The sequence below is a fragment of the Mycteria americana genome, chromosome 1, assembly GCF_035582795.1.
Source record: "Mycteria americana isolate JAX WOST 10 ecotype Jacksonville Zoo and Gardens chromosome 1, USCA_MyAme_1.0, whole genome shotgun sequence".
In the NCBI taxonomy this organism is placed as follows: domain Eukaryota; kingdom Metazoa; phylum Chordata; class Aves; order Ciconiiformes; family Ciconiidae; genus Mycteria; species Mycteria americana.
In genome coordinates, this window is record NC_134365.1 from 33,451,094 (window position 1) to 33,472,519 (window position 21,426).

At 42.3% G+C, this 21,426-nt stretch overlaps 1 protein-coding gene and 1 long non-coding RNA gene across 3 annotated transcripts in view; one reads left to right on the plus strand and one right to left on the minus strand.

Annotated features, from left to right (window-relative positions):
• The window catches only part of YAF2 (YY1 associated factor 2), a 36,102-nt gene extending 30,054 nt beyond the window's left edge, over nt 1-6,048 (minus strand). For both annotated transcript variants that reach the window (XR_012774389.1, XM_075494119.1), the window contains exons 1-2: nt 5,714-6,048; nt 5,419-5,544 (exon numbers count right to left, since the gene is read on the minus strand). Coding sequence is in view for 1 of the 2 variants with exons in the window: in XM_075494119.1 (XP_075350234.1) it covers nt 5,419-5,544; nt 5,714-5,739 (152 nt within the window). In the remaining variant the exon portion in view is untranslated. The remainder of the gene's footprint in view (nt 1-5,418; nt 5,545-5,713) is intronic.
• A 39-nt stretch (nt 6,049-6,087) lies between these two features.
• Nucleotides 6,088-19,567, plus strand: LOC142405927 (uncharacterized). Its single transcript, XR_012774390.1, has 3 exons — nt 6,088-7,315; nt 13,009-13,069; nt 13,764-19,567. It is a non-coding gene; the product is annotated as an uncharacterized LOC142405927 (long non-coding RNA).
• The last annotated feature ends 1,859 nt before the right edge of the window (nt 19,568-21,426 follow it).

Sequence of the window (21,426 nt, forward strand, 5' to 3'; positions counted from 1 at the left end):
CCTTAACAAGCTGTTGTAAAACAGACATGTTAAACCAGATATACAAGATAAGTACCAACTCTCTGTCCTGAGCAGTACTGCATTTCAACAGAAACACAAATACCAGATTTGGTTAAATGTAACTGATTTGTGCTTATAAACATCCAGATGGTACATGACTAAACAAATTGCACATATTTTGTGAAGAAAAATGACCTTGATATCCAAGTTAAAAAATTAAACATTTTATTTATGCTTCTCAAAGCATAAAACAAACTCATGACAGCTCCAAGTAGAGACCTGTATTTCATATTTAGGAGATTGTCAGACATGCTTATAAAATACGTGCACATATTGAATGGCCACACTCTCAGGCACAATCAAGGAGCACAGACCAAATATCAAGCAAACATACAAGGATGGCATCCCAGTTCCTTATACCTCAGACTCTTCTGTCTGGTATGATTTAAAGTTGGCTTTTCATACCTTTGTCTGGGAGAAAAGGAACGATTCAGTAATGGAGATCAATAGAGCATAGGACACAGAAGCCATGCCCCCCCATCCAGTTGGATATATATGTCTCTACTTCAGCAGTAGAAGATGTTAAGATGTATACATCCCAAATCCACAGAAATTCATCCTGACTTGAGATGACTTTCTCATTCTGGCTACAAATTTCAGGGGCTATTTTATGTAAATGATACTGCATATAGCAGCTTGCCCAACATATGTATCAGAGAGGAATACCTAAAAAAAAACCACCACCACCCCCCAAACTTCACAGAAGTCACTTGTTCTTGTTTTATTTCCTTATTCTCCCTCCTCCTTTACCCCTGCTAAAAGAAAAACACTTTGGGCTTGAATAGTGTGCACTAAGTCTCATAGATTCATAGGTAAGATTAAGTTTTTACTGAATTCAAAGCAAGCAATAAAAGTAGTTCTAAAAAATAGAGTTAAATACAACCATAACAAGCATAAAGTAGTTACGTCTTTGTACAACAATCCTCCTGTTATTAGCTAAGAGAATACTATTAGTGAAAATATCCTTTGGAATTCTGCCCTCTTTCCTAATTTAAAAATCACAGAATGCCATCGACTCAGGAAAGGGGAAACTGATGCACCCCTGCCCCCCTTTTTTCCTTTATATACACAGCAGAGTATCACCTCAAGCCTTTTAAAGTTTAAAAAGCCAGATTTGCAGTTCCTCCTGTAGCTCTCACTACACTCCCCTGGACCCTCATCCTTCACACTGAATGGAGAAGCGGTTTGTCACAGCACAGAAAAAAGAATGGGATCCTGCAACTACAGACCAGACCACAATACTCATGCATAAAAAAACACATTAAGAAAAGTAAAGTGACAGGTAATTTTAAATCTGGATGCTGTCACTAGCTGAATAACAAAAGTGTTAATATGATCTGAGGAAAATGGAGCAGAGAGGTGATGGAGCAGTAACGCAGGCTCCTAGAAGACAGAAGAGTGTAGCAAACGTACATCCCTTTAGAGAGAATGCTAGCCCTCTTGTGTACTTCTTCCCAGCAACACCGGAACTCTGAATCTTCAGCTTTACAATGTGTCTAAATTACAATGACTAACCATGTTAGCTGGCAAGAAAAAAAAAACCAAACAAACACCTATTGAAGGACAGACAAACTGGGAGCAAATACTTGCTGCAGTAAGGTCTGTCCAAGAATCCAGTCCAGTTCTTGAAGGTCAACCAGTATTGGTGTACTCCTGATTCAGACAGTGCCATGAAGAGCAAAAGGAAAGAAAGAAAAGAAATGGTAGTGTGCCCATGGAAGCAACTTTCTTTTGGCAAAGCAGTAATTGTGAGAGTCAGACCAAGTTCAGCAACCCGACTATAACCTCCCCAGGAGCCAAGTAATTCCCTTCCGAGTTTTCAGCATAATATCATTGCCACTGTTGCTTTTACAGTGATGCCGGCCTGGGCTTTTTCAGTGTTCTAGCCATTACTTTACTTTTCTGTACAACACAAGTGACAGAGGGGGAATGATGATTTTCAAGTGTTTATGTCTCAGCAAAACTCAAACAATTTCATGGGGCAAGGAAATCAAACCACTTATTTAGCCTAAGGACTCTTCCTCTTGCCAAACTTCAATGGCTTTTGCAAATAATAGAGCTTCTCAAAGAGATCATACAAATTCTTTATAATGGAAACTATTAGGCAACCTAAATATAGAGTTCGTTACCAGTTCCCTCTATAACACAGTACGTTCGAGTTCTATTCAGCATTCCTTACTCATGCTTCTAATGAACTTCAGCAGGAGATTTGTCCAAGTAAGGAATGATTATTACAGACCTAGGTTCCTTACATTTATACAACATCTTTCATCTAGAAAGATTTCAAAATGTTTTAAAGGTCACATATAGAAAATTACTATATTCAGTACAGTCTCCTATCAAGAGGAACATAGTAATTTCTCAGTACCCAAGCAACAATACAGAACAATTTAGGTTAGAAAGTAAATAAGAAAGCCATGTCTACAGGGAGAATTTAGATCCTTAGTGACATTACCAAATTGAAGTCTGGCAACGGTTCTACAGTAAAAGGTACAGGGATTTCCAATTGGCAGATATGATCTTAGTTTTACATCTGACTCATGGCACGTCTAACTGGCACCATGCTGGGGCACTCCTTTCGTACTAACCCAAAGAGTGCCACCTTGAGAATCAGTTACACCACTTCCTGAAGCATCCAGGATTTCTCTTGGACATCTCCCATGGAAGCACAGCCCAGTTTAACCATTCAAGGTGATACTGCCATGGACAAAGGTAATTTAACTCCATGATCCAATCTGCTTTGAAAATTCAGTCTAGAAGTATAGTAAAATATAATCAAGAAGTCATAAGAATTATTTCCACTAATATTAACAATTCCCCCAGTTGTTAAAGATCATAATCCATGTCTAGCCTCTGGCATAAAAGATAATTCTTTCAGAGAGAAGAAATTATTCAACAGTGAAAACACCCACAAACCCTACCCCACACCTGAAAATATTTCTGTAAAGTTCATTGTACATGATTAGTATAAAAAATACAACTGTTTTAATCGACTTCGCACCTAATTTCCAGTAGCCTTCAAAACCACTAAACTTGACTATGATTGCCCATTTTTCCATCTGCAAATCTGGTCGTATTTAGTGAATTTTAACATGCAGAAGCAGACATTAAACCATCCACCACAAAGGAATAGATTTCTCTGAACTAAAAAAAACAGTGCTTTACTGTGTCTTATAGACAAAGCTCTCATCAGTAAAAAAAAGTAGTAGAAATTTTGAAGTAAGAACCATTGCACACTAAGAACCATGCTGAGGCATCAACTTAATCTAACATTAAGCTTCAAAATGGAAGACAAAAAAAAAAAGCATTCACAGTGTCATCAAAACATCAAATGCATTCACAAATATCAAACAACACATAAGTATTGTTATTCTGACCAACATTGATGAAAAACATTTTGTTGTATAGGCAGTACCAGCAAATGTTTTAACAAGGCCCCAATTTGGTCTCTTGGACTCCAGCTCCTTAAAAAAAAAAAATAAAAAAAAAAAAAAAATCCATGCAAATGGCCTTTTGTGTCTCTTTGGCACCCTAATGATTCTCTCCATGGACACAAAGGTCTACTTACTAGCTCAAATCTAATTTCAGAATTGGGGCGTAAAACCTCAACCTGTATTTATCTCGTGCCATGTGTAAATCCTGGACTTTGCAAACACGTGAAAATGCAACCCATTTAAACCTTACGGGAAAAAGAAACCCATAAACCTATTCAGCTACACATTGTTTCAGAGTTTAAGTAGAGAAACAAAAATCAATGTATCAACTAAAGCTCTGCATACCAGATCACTGTGGGGGAGAAAGTGGAAACAAAAAAAAAAAAAAAACCAACCACCAACAAAAAAAGACATTTTGTTGCTAAAATATTTTAAAAATTATGAAATATTCAAGCGGTGAAAAAAGAAGGCAATGATAATACTGGTTTCTCAGGACTGTTTATTTTTTCCACACTCTTTTTGCTTTGTTTGGGTTTTTTTTTTTGTTTTGGTTTGGGGGGGGGGTTGTTTGGGTTTTGTTTTGTTTTTTTAAGTTTTAGTGCTTTTATCCAACTGTGTTTCTAATACAACAAAACATAATTTTAAACTGACTTTGCTTATCAAACTGACTGGAGGTTAAAGAGGCTTTATTTGTGCTGGTTTAAAAGATTTTGCATTCCTTATTTCAGCAGTATTGTTTTGCTGAGTATTACCGATCTGTACACATCTATCTGTGATATTAATGCAATGCCATTGTTATAGCTGGAAACCACACTATACGTGACAGATGCAATTCTTCTCAGAGCGTTTACCTCACTGATCTCCTTGGTTAAAACAAAAAATAAAAAAAATCAGCTAGCATTCAAAACTGAAGTTATGAGAAGTCCTTTCAACACTCATTCTGGTTTTCAGAAGTCTAGGAAATGAACTCTAGAAATAAAGGTGAATCTTTTTTGTCAATTGGACCCAACCTTGCACTTACAATTTCAAACATGTAACGTTTGTTGCAAGTCATATTCAGCACTGCTTTGAACAGTATCTAGAATGTAATTGCTCCTTTTGATAGGATTGCAACTTTTATTGCCACTTCAGCTTGCTGACGGGATTAACCCACAGGTACGATAACGGTAACAAAGGATCTTTAGCAATATTTTTTTCGGTTAGCATGGAACGGCTACAAGTGCACTCCTGCCCGTTTTATAAAAAACTTCCATTCCCCAAGCACGCACATTTAGGCCAGAATACTGAAAAACAGCGGCAGACACAGGAACCAAGCAATCCACCGCAAGCTTTGACGGATTCACAGAGATAAGGTCCTCCTGGGAAGTCACGGATGCGCAGGGTGGCACTTCCATACGGCGCAATTCAGCTAATCAACAATTCCTTCCTAAACAGCGAAGGGTTATTATCCACCCCTACAGCCCCGGAAACCTGCACGGTGACGCTCTGTGATGAAAAGCGAATTAAAATAATAATAATAATAATAAAAAAGGGAGCTATTTATGAGGCATAGTTAAACTCAGAAAAAATGAGTTTAAAAGAAAAAAAAAACAAGCAACCAAAACATTAAAGGGCGAGTGTCTCAGCAGCCCGCCCCAGGGGATGGCTCTTCTTCATGCGAGGGGCACGGCCTCTCTGGGGTTAGGCTGTGCAGGCAATTATGCCCTTCCTGGTATTTATTATTTCTGCTTCCACACACGCCAGCGCACCGCTCCCCGGCTTGGGTCACGTTTACCGGGGAGCCCCCCGGCCCGCGGCTCCCCGGTAAACATGACCTGATTCTTGTCAGAGCCGCCCTCCCTCGCACCCCGGGGCGGCGGGAGGCCGCCCAGCGGCTCCCGCCCGCCCGCCCCCGCTTCCCCCTCAGCCGCCGCCGGCGACCCACCGTGTGGAGGTGCCCTTCCTCACGTCGCACATCATGCACTTGAAGGCCTCGGCGCTGTTGCGGAAGGTGCAGACGCTGCAGTCCCAGTAGCCCTCGTCCGAGGAGGGTTTCGGCTGCCGCTTCGGCCTGCGGAGACACACGCGCGCCAGGGGTAGCACCGGCCGCGACGCCCTCACGCCGCCGCCGCCGCCTCCCCCCCGGGGCGCCCCGCCGGCCGCCATCGCCGCCGGCTCCGCGCACCCGGCCGCCGCGGAGAGGGCCCGGGGAAAGGAGGAGGCGCCGCCGCTGCCCCTACCTGGTCGGGCTCTTCTTGTCTCCCATGCCGGCTCCAGACGCGTCCCCGGCCCGGCCCCGGCGCGGCCCTTTGTGTGTTTGTCAATAAGGAGGAGCACGGGGGGTCTCTCGGCTCTAACGGGGACCCGGGGAGGAGGAGCCGCCGCCGCAACCTCCAGCTGTCGGGGAAACTCCTGCCGCCGCTGCCCCCTCCCCCCTCACGTGTCCCCCCGCCGCCAACCAGCGGCCGCCCGCAGGCCGCGGCGCCCGGCGGGCCGCGCACGGCGGCAGGTTCGCAACCGCCGGCGGCTCGGGCGCTGCGAGCCGGGCGGCGACGGGGCCGGGGCGCCGCGGGGGCTGCTGGGGGCGGCGGGAGGGGCGGGGGAGCCGCGGCGCGGCGGAGGGGGGCGGCGCGGCGGCGGGAGGGGGCCGGCGCCGAGGGGCGGCCCCGGCGGCGGTTGGCGTGCGGGCGCCCCGCGGCCATTGTCCCGCCGGGGAGCGGGGACGGGCCGCCCGGGGGGCATGGCGGCCTTCCTCCCCCCGCCGTGGCGGCGCCGGGGTAGGCCGGGCGGGATGAGGGGCCGGGGGTGGGGGTTGCGCGGGGCCCGGCGGGGAGGAGCTGCCCCGCCGCTCCCCGCCCGGGCAGAGCCGGCGGCCGGGGCCCGTCTCGGAGGCCGCGGACGAGGCAGGCCGCGGGGAGCCGGCGGCCCCGCCGCGCAGCCCTTAGCCGGAGCGGCCCGGGCGGTGGGGGCCGGGGGGCCCGGCGGGCGGCGAGGGTCGAGCCGCGGAACCGGTGGAGGGGCTGACCCCGGCGGGGAGGCGTGAGGCGGTGCTGGGCAAAACGGGCTGACCGGAGTACGAGTGATTTAAGCTGGCCTGCGCGGCTCTGCCCTGGAGAACCGCTTTTCTGTTATCACCCGGTATTGCTTGCAATAGCGTCTAGGTTGCCTGGTTCTCCTTCCCAAAGAAATTGCTCCAGGCCGTGCTTTACAGTAACAAAAAATAGGGAGAAAACTAAACACGAGGTTCTGCTTAGAAACCTTGGTCTAAACCAGCCCGTTAGCCTGAGGCGGGTGGAGAACATGATGGGTACCGATACAAAAGCAGGAGACAGTGGTGTTACCTCATACCCCTGTGCAGCGCAGTGCTTTTGCACTTAGAAGCTTAGAAGTACAAGGTGGTTAACGTTAAACAAAACACTGGTGTTTATTACTTGTGTTATCTTAGTGCACAGGAGCCCCAGTGGCAGACTGGGATGCCATTTTGCAAGATGCTGTACAAACAGAACAAAGAGCATATGTCCTAAGTACCTAACAAAAGACGGCAGTTAGACGCAGGTAGATGGCAGAGTGCAAGCAGACAATGAGGTGATATTGGTCAGCATCGTAGTGGTCGAAGCTATTTTTGCTGCGTTGTCTTTGTCAAGAAATGACAGCATTTCGAGAACAAAATATGCCCAAGGGGAGCTTTGCCCGAGTGTGTGAAGAAGCGTAACTGAAGATGTAGACTTCTTTGAAAATTAAGCAAGTGGACAATGGAGAAACTTTCTGATTCTGAAGGCAAAGTGGTCAAAAAGAATTTCAGCTAGAAATACTGGGGTATGCCGAAGAAGAGGAAAATGCAGGTAAAGTGCTTGATGTTGTATTAGGGAAGCAATGAAAGACCCATTAGTCGGGACATTACATTTATGTAAAATTACTAATACTTTTAAAAGATTCACAGTTTTCTGCGTCTCTCTAGCAGTCCTGTAGGCCAGCAATTTGAAGCCTGTGTAGTATTTCCTACTTGTGGTTGGCCATTTATCCTAATTTCCTTCTGCATTCACATCCTGCTTCCAGTATTGTAATTTTCCCTGCCTTCTGTTTTTTTTCCATATTTGCCTTGCCTTTTTGTTTCTTCCTCTCTTGTGATTTCTTTCTTCTCTTTTTATGCTTCTCATAGAGCCTTCTGTAAATTATGAACAAAATGTATGGATTGCACATCTGAGGATGGGCCACGCCAGGCACAGACAGCTGGCCTGGGTTTGTATTTAGTTAGGCATCTACATGAACTGGGTGCCCAGACCCAACCCCCAGCAGGGAGAAACAAGCTCCTCCTGAAGGTGATTGATCTGATGCTAAGACAGGCATATGATTTTCTCATCTATGGGGACCATTCCTCTCCATTGACTGTAACAAGAGCTTTGCACCAGTAGTCCATCAGAACTGGACATCTAGCCTTCAAAATTACAGAATTGTATGAGGTGGCTCACCTGTGCTTGAACCTCACGCTACGTAGAAATTTCTAGACAGTAAGCAGTGGAGAAAACCTGTCTCCTTGTGCCCTTTTCCACAGTGCACTTCCTCTACTGCATAAATAAACATATTCTTTCCCCACTTTCAGAAAGCAATTATTTTGAAACAACCTCTTTCTCTTGACCTTTCCTCTGTCGCAGCCTACTTTTTCCATACCAACTGTGAGAAACAAAACAGAACTTCCACTGATGGTTACTAAATGCTGGGATATATTGTAATCCCGCAGGAACCATTCTTGGAGAGAACCGTTTCTAATCAGCAGGGAGAATCGCAACTGCCAGCCACAAATGTTATCCCTAACAGCCGAGTAATCTTTCTGGTTGTCGTGTTCCAGACCTTCTGCTGCATGGCCATCACCCAAACCACTGTGCTTAAAGATCGCGATGTTTTCCCAGCAGCGTTGGGCCTGTTTCCCACTGAACTCCCAACTAATCCTTATTTTGGGAACTGAAAGGTGATTCAGATGGTGCATTCAAAAGTTCAAGTGGATGGGTCATGGTGCCCTCCCTGTGGTGCCACCCATGGTGCCCATGAGTCTGTGCAAGGATGGGTCTTATTCTTGAGTAACATTGAAGAGGCAAGAAAGGCCATTTTCCTCGCACCTTGTTCTGTCCTCAAATAGGAGCACAAGGGAACACCAGTGAAAGCACCGAGCTGTCCCATGTCATCTTTGCAACTGCAACAGTGGTGGTTTGTCATAGGACCAAGGGCGAGGAGCATGCAGTGTTCAGTTCACAAGAGGTTATTAAGAAAGCCAGGCTAGGCAACTCCAAGCTATTCCTGAACTTAGTCCAGTAACAGGACATTACCCTAGGATGGACAAAACTGTACTACATTGCTGTCAAGTCTGGGTGAGAGTACCCGTGTTCCTCGGAGAACTGTATTTCTTCTCTGAAAGGTACTGATTTTTGTCCATTTATGGAATCATGTTTCATTTCTGAAACCGACTGTTTGAGCCAAGGATTTCATTTTCAGGAAAGCATCTTTTAGCAGCAATGCAGGAAAGCACATGGAAGAGGTGGATGGAATAGTCAAATGCTTAATCAAGAGGTTTAGGAGGACTTTGCTACAAATGTGACAAAGTTGGGAATTCTATAGCCAGACATTTTGTCATCATGTGAACCCAGAAAACTCATCTGTCTTCTGCTAAATATTTGTATGGCACATGATGTAGATAGTTTGAATGACAAAATTGATGGCATCAATATTAGCAGTCTTCAAAAAAATGTTTCAGGGAAAGAAAGGGGATGAATGAACCTTCATTTTGAGTTTCCTTAGTTTTAAGTTTGATTTCATCTAGAAGTACAGTTGTTCCACAATAGTTATTTGCACCCTATTTTAATTCAGCTGAGCTAAAGTAAACACATCTTTAAGACAGAAGGGATGGGCAATATATTTGTCTCTTTGTACATCAGACATTCACTCTCTAGCTAGTGTTTGGTCTCTTATTATCTTAAAATTGACTTTTTTATAGCATTGTACTAGGGAAATGCTCACGGTATGACTATGATATTGAATATGATATGCTGATAGCTTTGTGGAAGTTAAAGATCTAATAATATTTTCAATATCTTACGGTATAAATGTTCTGGCATGCATGACTTGTCAGTTAAAAGTTTATTCATTTAAAAGAGGATGTGAAAGGGGATGGTAGCAATTTCTAAGTATCTTTTTGTGTGAAAATTCTTGCTGCAGAGAAAATTACAGTTGTTCCTGAAGAATGTGTTCACATATGAGGTTATTTAAGAATAGGCTGTTGCTGTGTAAATCCATACGAAGACTTGCCATTTAGTTAATACCTGAACCATTGTTACGCACATCAAACCTATGCCAATTGCTGCATTACCAGCATCTTGAGCAATTAAGCAATCACTTCATCACTGCTTGAGTTTAAAAAACTCTCCATGAAGATGATTATCATTATATTGTAGAGAAACCACCTTTTAATCCCTATTTATAAAAAGGAAAACTACGTAAGTATAAAATTGCAGTGGAACAAATGCACATTATTCCAGCACAATATATCTGTTTTGCTTGGATTGCACTGATACAATAAAATCAAGACAATTAAATCAATTCATGGGAATTTGTCTGGTGAGGTTTCTTAACATGCTTGGTATAATGAGGCCCGAATCCTGTCTGGGCTTCCATATGCTACTGCACTGAAAAAAACCCAAAAAACCAACCAAAACATTCAGAGCTTTTGAAAAGTGAAAGGTACTGGCAGACCCTATAATAAAGACAGTAAGACTGGTGACAGGGAGAACTGCCCCTCCAGCGTGTGTTTGCTCAGTCTTGGGGTCAGCCCAAGCTATCAAAAATTATCAGCGGCTCCTGGCAGTCCACACTTCTCTTATTAGTGTGTGGAGGCAGGAGAGTGAAATTCTGCTTTAGAAAGGGCTGGGACAGAGAGGGACCACATCTAGAGTACGTCATAACATCAGAGAGCCTAAAGCATGTTTTAAAAGAGTTTGCACTTACTTGCGTGTACAAGGCTGACCTAAACACATTATATAATTTTTAGGGAACTACTGCATTCATGAGACTTGGTTCACCACCATATCCTTCAGGTTTCACACAGTTAGAATGGCCCCGACATCAGCAGGGATATGCTGTCATGACCCTGGAGTAACATGGTGGTGAATAAGTCCAGGAGTCTTTGTAGGGCCATAATTTGACTGTATGTTTGTGAGAATTTGGCTCCAAACACAAGACAAAGAGTATTGTACACAGAACACCCGCAGGTTATAGTGCGGCAGCAGTATATCGTTGCCTGTGTAGGTGATCATTAGATCAAGAAAAATTTGACCATAGTGGTTATTTTTTATGTTTGCCCTCTGTGTACTGGAATGAAATTATCAAACCACTTAATTTCAGGTGCTTGGTAATTATCAGATAATTATTTCATTTACTGCCTACTTCTCATTTACTCTCCTGGTTTGGGCCCAGCCTTTATCTTTGCAGATTTTGTAGTGATTTAAAAGATGGCAAATGTTCAGCTCTATAGTCTCTGTAAGTCCTCTACCTCATCACAGAAAACTCTTAAAGTAGAAGTTTCCCTACTTTTTCCATTCACCCTCTCTTGGAGGTAATCCGAGGTGTGAAGGATCACTGCTAGGAATAAAAGAACATTCTTAGCACTCATTAAATATTTCTGGTCCTTTTGCTGAGGTTCCCAGGCATGGTGGTGCACATGACAGTCTTTTAGACTGAAGATGATAATTCATTTCAAATAGGTCACTAAAGATTGTTAATAAATAATACCGATACTTATTCTTCTATCATACCTCTCACAGGAGAGGTGTGCTAAAAACTGCCTGTGAATGCTAGATTGAAGGTATGCCAAGCGATGGCTTCAGACACCAGAAAGGTGTTTACACAGCCTATGTCTGAATTTGAGGAGCCAGTGGAAGTTTCCCTCCTAACAAATGGTGAAAGATTGGCTTCTCCAGGGCAAATGGTTCAAAGTGGTAAAGCTGGGGTCTTGCTTTGAACCATCTATAAAGGGAGCAGAGGGAGATAAAGCTCACTAGCCTCTGTGAATTTGGGTCTCTGGGGTTAAAGGAACTGGAGTGAAGCTGCCATTATCAACTCTTTAAATTTGGGGCTAAATCTTTCCTTGGCTGCTGCCATCAGGGTGAACTGAGGTAGTGTCCAGTACATCTTCTGCCAAGGGGGATTTATTCGGGCAAAGCCAGAGCCGCGGGAGGAGGAATGGGTATGCATTGCAGAGGCTCCTTGAAACAGAAACAATCTGCCCATTCTTGCTGACATCAGCATAAGATCTAGCTGGTTACAGGGGTGAACACATATGTACCTTGATTAGCAAGCCAAGCTCCCTCGGGGCTATAGGAGAGAAAAAAATAGCCCACTGTCAATGCTATCTGCTCAGGTCTGCTCCCTGATTTCATCATCTGCCTTTATCCCTCCTACTTTGCTCCCTTTCCCTCTCAGCTATTTGTCATCTTCCCGGTTGTTTTTTTTCCCTTTTCCTTCTCCTCTTTATGTGTTCCTTCATCCTCCTTCCTGCTTTCTTTTCCTCCTTGTCTTTATATCTGAGATTAACCTTTCTAGCTGGTCTTCTGTACTGCTAATTCTGCCTGCTCCATCCTCCAAGTTCCCTTTCTGTCATGTCTCACTCTTCTTTTGCTCGCTTTTCACCTTCACTGATGCTATCTCTTTTAGGAGTTGTTTTAAAGCGTGAAAATCTGGCCAGAGGTTGAGTTTCCTATTTTTGTGTCATGCAGGTGGCAGGCTTCCAGTGGAAATAGTGCCAACGGAAGAACAGTAGCCCAGAGGAGATTTCACACTTTACAGCAATATTTAAAGCGTTCTGAATCTGATTAGGGGATATGGCTGAAAGTCACATAGCTTCCTGGTCCTACACAGCATTTTTTAAGAGCTGTCAGAGCAAAAAACGAAATACTGGAACTAAAGCCCCTAAGCAAGTTCCAGCTCCAGTTCAGCACTTCGACATAGTGTCAGTCAGCATGCAAACACCTACTGCAACGGCTGGATTCACAAGTGCCATAAGCCACCTTTGGATCAAAAGTGCCATTCAATTTTTCTTACCGTAAATCTCTTTTATAAATTCTGCCAGATTTACTTTGCGATCAGAATTTGACTTACAGGCATTATTTCTGACAAACGAAGGGGAAAGGGTGAACGTATAGCACTGTGGCATCAGGAGGAAAAAGGGATATTGCAGATGTACTGCTTTTTTCATATGTAATAGGAGTAGTGAATGAACAAACCAACCTTCTGTCAGAAAAAAACATACAAAGATGATGAGCCCTTGAGAAGAATGCCTTCTTCGTGTATAATAAAAGGCATATTTCACTGCTCATAGCTATATATACACACACAGAGACATGGGTACATAAATATTCAAAACAGTTGCAAATTTGTCTTAAAAGGTATTCCGTATCAGCTCACTACATTTTCATTATGGAATACTCTGAGGTAAGAGATCACCATGAGAAACCTCTCGAGTTCCCTCTTCCCAGTTTCCACACTATTCTAGGTAAGGAAGAGAAAGATGGATTTAATAAAGGTGCAGCAAGGTGCAGCACGCAGGAGTGCTGGTAAGAGATCTCACAATTTTTTTTTTGGCTTGGAATCACTGGCTTTGTCTCAGTTTGGCAAAAGATTATATCCTTCATGACATAATCCATGTCAGCATCCTCTGCCTCCAGCCCCAGTGTTACACTTTCCATTTTTCCTGGGTTTTTCCTCCTTTTAATTAAATTAATATAAAATATAGCATCTAAACAACAAAAAGGAGCAAAAAACCCCACAGGGATCAGATCCAGCTAATAGAACACATCACCGTGTGGGTTCAGAATCAAGGCCAGGCGAGGAAGTCTCTCCCCTGAGGAGAAGACAATTTCCTTGCCACTGTGCTAAGGTTATTGCAATGCCAGCATCCCTAAATAACCACGCACTGCATCTTACCACCCCTTCGTCTCTCTCCCCGTCCTTTTGGCTGGACTTGTATTGCTGCCAAGTGCAGGGCTGGACTGTGTAGAGACTCAATATTTGGCAGAAGCTCTGTACAGGGCTGCTTTTTCAAAATAAATAAATATATAAATGAGAGAGAGGAAGAGTAACGAAGTTCTTTAATTAACGTGGAGTGTACCCTCAGGCTTTGCCTGTAGGTTCAGAGCACTGTCTGTAGCGAGCCCGTTGCACTGACAGGTGGGCTGGGGCTGGGAGAAGCAGAAACCTCCCAGAGGAACCTGTCAGTCAACATGGATCGGTGTTGATTCCTCCTGTTAGGTAACTGCTCAAGTAGAAGACTCTCCAAATTGTTCCGGATTCAAGAAGAAGTGTTCAAATAAAAAAAGACTATCTAATCTTGCAGCGCTGCTATTTTTAAGATGATTTAAACCTTAAAAAAAAGTGCCCTGGAAAAAAATATTGCAATTATCAAGATGATCATCACAGATCACCATCACTGGAAGTTGAACATCGAGGTCAGACGACTTATTTACGAAGCAGCTGCACCACAGGGTCTCGCTGTGTGTAGCCTGCAAATGGCCAGGGAGGCTGTACGGCTACCGCTGCAAAGGCACACTGCTGATGCAAAAGCTCTGCTCTCAAGCTAAACTGCTGCTCTCTGCCTGCTAGAAAGGAAAAGGAAATGTAGTTACACAAAAGGGAGTTTGAAAAATGATAAATTTTGCTACTTAATTCTGCACTGGAGTTATCATCTGTAGCCGTTAGGTACATTTGACTAACCCTCAGAATGCTCTCTTACAGCCTTACAAAGAAATCTTCAAAGAAACCCTGGGATCAAGGCAGTGTAAGCACAAGCTTTAAGTCAGCTTTCCGTGACAGCTTCTGATTTATGCTTTCAAACGGACCCACAGATCTCTGCCTCAGTTTGTTAGTTACCGCTTGCAAAATACATATGGGCATGCAGTGGCTTAATATACCTCTCCCAGAAGAATAAAGTCTTTATACATACTCTATTAAATTAGATGGTTCGGAGAAGAATTACATTTTCCTGAAGACTGGATTTATGAAAAGACTATCTAGAAGCTTCTATTTTTAATTAATTGCAAATTCTGTAGCATTCTAGACAACTTCAACGCCCAAATTTGTCCTCACTAAGTCTATTTAACTACTACTATTTTCATATAAACATTGATAAATATTGCTAAGACTGAAGTGTTGAATGTCTTTTTTTTATTATACCAGTAGAACATACAGTAAAGGCTTTACCAGTTCCCTGTCCTTGGGGAAGTACTTAAACAGATGAAGTAATTAGTAATGTGAGTTCCTAGCTTATACACTAACAACAGAATATTTGTTAGCTGTACATTTAAGAAAATTTCAAATAAATTCAGTAGTTCTATCTGTAGTTCAATTCTTTGAAAGGAAAAAAAATCCTATAATTGGATTTATTTGTTGAAAAAAAGCTATTTCACAGTTAAGAAGGGAGACATGTAGCAGAAACTATTTAGCCACGTCTCTCATTAACGTGCAGTAAAATGGGCTAGATACTGTGCTTGGGTTAACCAACGTACCTTTATGCAAGCTGTTTGACCTGTACACTTAACTCCAGATAAGAATCTGTCCCTGTGTAACTAGAAGATAACAAACTGTATGGCAGACATAGGAAAAAAGCACCTCAACAAGACAGTGGCAGGAAATGATTGACTTTGTGTTCATTTGGTAACCTCAGGAGGTCAAAGACAAGAGAGGTCATAGAGCTTCTAAGTCTAAAAAGTGCACGTATTCTAAGAGCTGTGTTCTGCCTTCTTAGGAGTTTGCCTGGGCCACTAGCCAGAATAGCACTGCAATAGCACCTGACAGATAAAATTAAAGCGTGAATCATAATCTCTCTGGTCTGCCAAACTGAGCTTTATTGAAGTTGTAGCTTTAAGATAGATTACAGTTTATAATTTGATGGCACGTCCAAAAGCTAACTATCCCTTAATTTCAAACAGTGTTGTGGGAAGGTCGTGTATTTGCGCTGGGGTACAAGCTTGGGTTCGTGTGATGAGAATTGAGTGAAGGGAGTTCAAAATCATAATGGTTTCTATTGTTTAAATTTAAATGAAATACCAGCTGGACATTTGCCAGGATAAGATATTATTCTGATGGAGCAGAACACTCAAGTATATCGAGTGAGCTCTTTGGATTAGTCTAAAAGAATAAAGGGCATTGTAACACTCTTACAAGGCAGGGAAAATGTGGAATGCTTCAAAAACAAGCTTTCAAAATAGCATTGATAATAAGTAATTTAAATGGAATTTGGAATATGGAATTCTTGATGTTTGAAACCTTTTTCTTAGATACGAGGAAGGAGGCAGGCAGACTAGACCTGGAAGAAAGCCTGTTATAGAGTAGAAGGGTATTACTTTCATTAATACTAGCATTATTGATAGGCTAGTCTTCCAAAATAAATCTACTTAATCTATAATCTTTGAAGCTATAGAATTGATTGGGTACCACAGTAAGTATCGTCCTTCCAATTTTCATTTTAGATGTTGTAGCAATCAAAGGTTGATATAGCTTCAAAGAGTAATACGATGTAGTTTGAAGTTCAATTTATCATGCTGGTAATGGACCAACCACTGGGATTTTTTTGTTGGCTTGACTGGGACAAGGGATGGACATACAGAAGTCTTCAATCATCAGATTACCTTGACATGCATGACTAATTGGTCATCTGAATATAGGGTTAGGTAAACTAAACACTTTGTAATTGACAGCAAACTGCCTGCTTTGTCAACACCAATAAAAAAGACTAATGCAATCTAAGAGTTTTTCTCTCTCTGCCTAGATATGCAGCAGATTTGTATCTCTTAACAAGTGTTGTAATCCATAGATCAAAGGATAAAATAGTATGGAAATAAAACAGACTATTCAATTTATAATTCAAAGCATTCTTATATTTGAGATATCAACTTACAAAAGTAAAATAGCTAGCAGACATCTGTGCAAGAATACATATTTACTTTTAGTCTCTTTGGTAGTGTCCATTCAGGACCTGACATTCAGTTCATCGGTTGCAGATATGACTAAATCTGTGAAAAAGGGATCTGGATTTTGATGTGAGTAGCCATCACTAGTTGCAGTTCATATCTTTTCTGGGACTACTTTCAGTTAAATTAGTGATACACATTCTCAATATTGACTCCAATTTAACATTGATCTTTGGCTGAGGTTTTCTTTGTAAGGGTTTTCCATATGAACATTTAACAAGAAAACCCAGGAAGAAACCCAATAAGAAGACATGAGAACAGTAGCATAATATCTGCCATAAACGAAAGATATATAAGAAGAATCTTGGCTCAGCTGAAAACCTTATCTGAAGTTTTGAGACAGACTCATCAGTAGGCACTAGTCGCTTTGTGCTGCTACGTGGCAATGCAAAGCAAACAAAATATAGTCATAAGCTAGGCCAGGTCTACAGCTGCTTTGCACTACTGGGGGAACTAACACCAGCCAAAGAGACCTTATAAGCCTGATCATTAATTGACTAGCAGTCAGGCACAGAGATCCTTTACAAGAGTGACATTGGGGACCGGGTGGTAATTGTGTGCGCTGTCAGGGAGAGCTATTAACAGATGAGGCCGGTGTCCCCGACTCATTTTACCCAATTAAACTGAATCATGCAAATCAGTGAGTGAGGAAGGATGACGCTTGGCTTTGTTATCTCCAGTGTTATACATCGAGGTATAGATCTGCACCTGCTTATCGCCCACAGCAGTTTCTATACCAGTCGTTAATAACACACTGTCAATGTATGTCCTCCAGCTGAAGCCTACATGTGGGATTTCAGGAACTTTAACTCTACGGAAAGTTTGAATGCTCCTATGTTTTCGCATTATCGAACAGAGATGTGGGATAAAAGACTGGCAAATGGCAAATTTCTGAAGTGACTGGGTTTTTTCTTTGTTTTAATTTTTAAGTTAAAAATGAATTGAAACATTTTATCTGTAAATTGTCACCAAAAGTGCTATATGCAAAGCACAGTCGATGCATCCTATGAAATCCATATCCTAGGTGATGCATTCTGCAATCCATACAAAAGGATCTTGAACTTTGATGAGTACAAAGCAAAGAAGTTTGACTATTGAACCATTCACTCAGATCTCTATAAGAAGACACATACCACAAACGCACCAGTACTCTATGTTCCTTACAGTACATTCAAGGTCTGGAAATGCAACCAAAAAAAAAATCACCTATGGCGATGATATTACAGATTATATAAGCTTTCTCTGGTGTTCAGAAGGTGTCGAAAGGGTTGGCGTAGCAGGCATAGGCAGGATGATCTCTCACAGCATGCTGCCACTTCAGTTTGAAGTCCTCAGTAAAGAGCTTGGAAGAATTATTTCTGGCCAGTCCAATGATAGTGTCTTAGATGTGCTGATGAATGGTGTTGCTACACAAAACCTCCAAGTTCAGAAGCAACCTTGAAATGTCTGTTTCCGGTGCTATCAAAGATGGGAAGTATTGTAAAGCTAATGTTACCCATATAAAGATGAACAGCAGGAACGTCAGCGATAATATGAGTGTGCTGCAGCTGTACCTGGACAGTGGGAAAGCCAGGGAGTTAAAAGCAAGAGACAGTCAGTTCCAGAAGATGGTCTGGGTGAAATTTTTCTTTTATTGTCTGCTATTTTATTTCATTTTTAATTGGCAAGGAAGAGGGGTCATATTCTGATACCAGGAGCCTTCCAAAAGTCAAGAAATGTCATATACAAAGTAAGTCAGTGTAGTTTTTTTATTTTGTTGGAAAAACTGTCAGCTACTAAGTTGCTTTATTAGATATACATTTATTTTAAGAAGCAACAGAACGTTATACAGAGGGTAACAAACTATGTAATAGCTGGGTTTGTTTTTTTTTTTCTATTGCACATGAAATATTTTGCACAGGCAAATGTAACTGCACTGTCGCTTTCTTTGTGTTTGAAATCAAACAGAGATGGGAAGAGTCAGAGCATTTGTAAAAACTAGTGATACACCATGTTTTTCAGCTGTATTAGGATAACTGCATTGCTGTACTGGGGAAAAAAAACAACATTCTTCAGCTGGAAAGCCCAGATACTTTATTCAAGGATACCAGTAACCTCTGCAAATGTCTGCATTGAGGTCCCCATAGAAAGATTAAATTATGTTTTCAGAAAAAAGTTATTGCTACTAGCTTTTATGTGTCCAGTAACTTGCAGTTGTTGTAGCCTCTTAGTGCTTTCAGCAAATGAGCTAAGTTAGATAAGTTCTTAGAGCTTTGGGGTTTGTTTTTTTTTGGAGGCTGCCCTTGCAACACCTAAATCCCCAGAATCATGGCAATATTCTCCATTACTCCAGCCTGGCTTCCCGCTTAACTAGCAGCTGAGCACTGGAGCTTATTATTCAATACTCCTCCAGTGTCCCAGCTGAGGAACCTTCTTTTGGTAGTTAACAGGGTCAGATTTACTGCCTGAATTGATTCACAGACTTTATTTCAAGATAGCATTATGTGTTTACACTGAAATAAACAGTGGGTGCAAGTTCGTTCTTGTTTAAACCTGCTTCCAGGTTGTTTACATGTGTTCCTAACTCAGCCTTGGACTAAGATTTTGCGTTCTTGTCTGTCTGTCACTGTAAATCTTCAGTGACTCTGCTTAAATCCAAGCATTCACTCTGGATTTTGAAGAGGTTGAAATGGATGCAGACTCTTCAGTTTTATCTTGTTTGGGTTTTTTCCCTTTCTTTTCCACCTGGGAAATAAAATAAGCAGATGGAATCTCAAGTCTTTTGAGAACAACTGCAGGGAAGAAGTTTTCCATGGGTGTGCAAAAACAAGCTAGAGGACAATTTGTAATTTATTGCTGCACTGCTGAGTCTGAAGTAATTGTGTCACTTCTGAGCAGTCTGAGAAGGCTGGGTGAAAGCACACATTAACATGGGGACATTACTAGGAAAAAAGTGTGATGTCAAACTGGCTAGTTCCCACAAAAATTGCTGATGTGGAAATAATAGAAAAATTGTTAGTTTTCCAGATGATGTTAAACTATGTATGGATTAAGTTGTATTAAAAAAAAAATTTTTGCACCTTTCCTAGTTAGAAGCCTGTGTTAATGGATGTGAATAAAACATTAAGAATGATTTGTTTATTGCTGGCCAAAGTATTCTGACATAATTATAGCACTCCATGGTCTTTCTTAATGGATAGTGTTAATTTTGGAGTCTATCTGGGTTTGCAGAAATTACTCACTGTATTAATAGGTGCCAGCTGTGAGATAAGCCACTGACAGCTTCTTAAAAATACTGTTGTTCTTTCACACTGACTTCATGTAAAGCTAATCATTGCACAGTTTTGCATTTGTTGCCGAAAGCTAAAAAGAAAACCGCCACTTCACTTTACTATTGTAAATATTTAGCTGATGAAGTATAAAATATTCTCCGGCTTGCTCTTGTTCTATGCCAGAAGAAATAATCATTTTTAAATAATAATTCTTTTCTGCTACATTTGTTCAAGGAAAAATAAATACGGTAAGGTGTCTTTTACTGATTCATGGGGAATTTCTCCTGGAATTTTTTTCTACGTAAAATCACCTGAAGAAACATTTTAATGCAAGTACTTCTGAAGAGCAAAAGGTGACTGATCTTGCAGTTTCACGATCACTTTATACGAGCTCACTGTAGGCTGCACCCCCAGGGAGTGCTCCCCTTCTCTGCCCAAGGGTCCGTCCCTGCCTCCCCCCTGCCTTGGCTGACCTACGGACAGAGCAGGGCATGGTGAGCTGGAGCAGCTTGCCAGGCTGACTGTAACCACCCTGCTGGGTTTTCTGCAGAGTTCATTTTCTCTGCTCTGATCTGTGAGCTAGTCCGGCTCAGCCCACGGCTGTTTGATTGGAAGCAGCGGGAGCTTGTAACTAGAGGCAAGGAGGAGAGAGCTGGACTGTTCTTTCTAGGCTGCGGCGAGTCAGGCTTCATTGCACACATCACAAGTCAGCAATACAAAAATAGGTAACCTGAGCGATAAGGTTGCACTGAAAATCACTCAAAAAAGAAATTGTCCTAACGTCAAAAAGGACATGAATCTGACCTATGATCAAGACAGAAAAGCCTCCAAACAGGCAACTTACTGGGAAGGAAAAAGCTCTTTGTAGATTATCACTTATTTAACAGCAGACATGCAAGCGGTACTTCACAGATACAGCACTTGATTCCTGGCACTCACAGTCTAAACATGCATTGCAAGACGGAGGCACAGAGACCAGCCTACATCCTTGCAGTCCTGAAGGATCAGATAATTAAACATGAGAGTGGGAGAACTGACCCAGACAGTGACTAGACACACCTACATTAACTTACAAGAATAAAACTGTACTATCTCACAGCTTGCTGACGTGAGAAGCTAAGGCCCTGCTTTTCCAGGGTTAATCCTGGCCACGTGGCCCCACCTTTTCCCATTTTCTTGCCTCTGGCACCGTCTGACCCATGGGTGAGCCGGGTCAGCTCACGAAACCAGCTTTCTGCCAGCTCAGCCAATGGATCCAACAAACTGTGGGGCCATATGAGCAGTAACAAGAAAGCAGAAAGGTTGGCGGAGTGCAAACCATCCTTCTGGGGGCAGCCAGGCATCTGATTGTCTCAGCTATAATGGGAACCCTCCCAACGGTGCTCCAAAGTGCTAATTATTTGCATTCGGTTTATAGCACTAGTGACAGCAAACCTGTAGCTGGTTATTTTTTGCTTTAAAAAATCATAGTATCACAGGATAATTCAGGTTGGAAGGGATCTCAGGAGGTCTCTAGTCCAATCTTCAGCTCAAAGCAGGGTCAGCTTTCAAGTCAGACTGGGTCACTCAAGGCTTTGTCCTTGCCTTGAAAAATCATTCTCTTTATTTGAGAAGTTGCACAGTTTATATAAAGTCTGTGATATTTTCCAGGGAAATTGCCTTTCCTCTGTCACAAGAACATCTATGTAGCTTTAG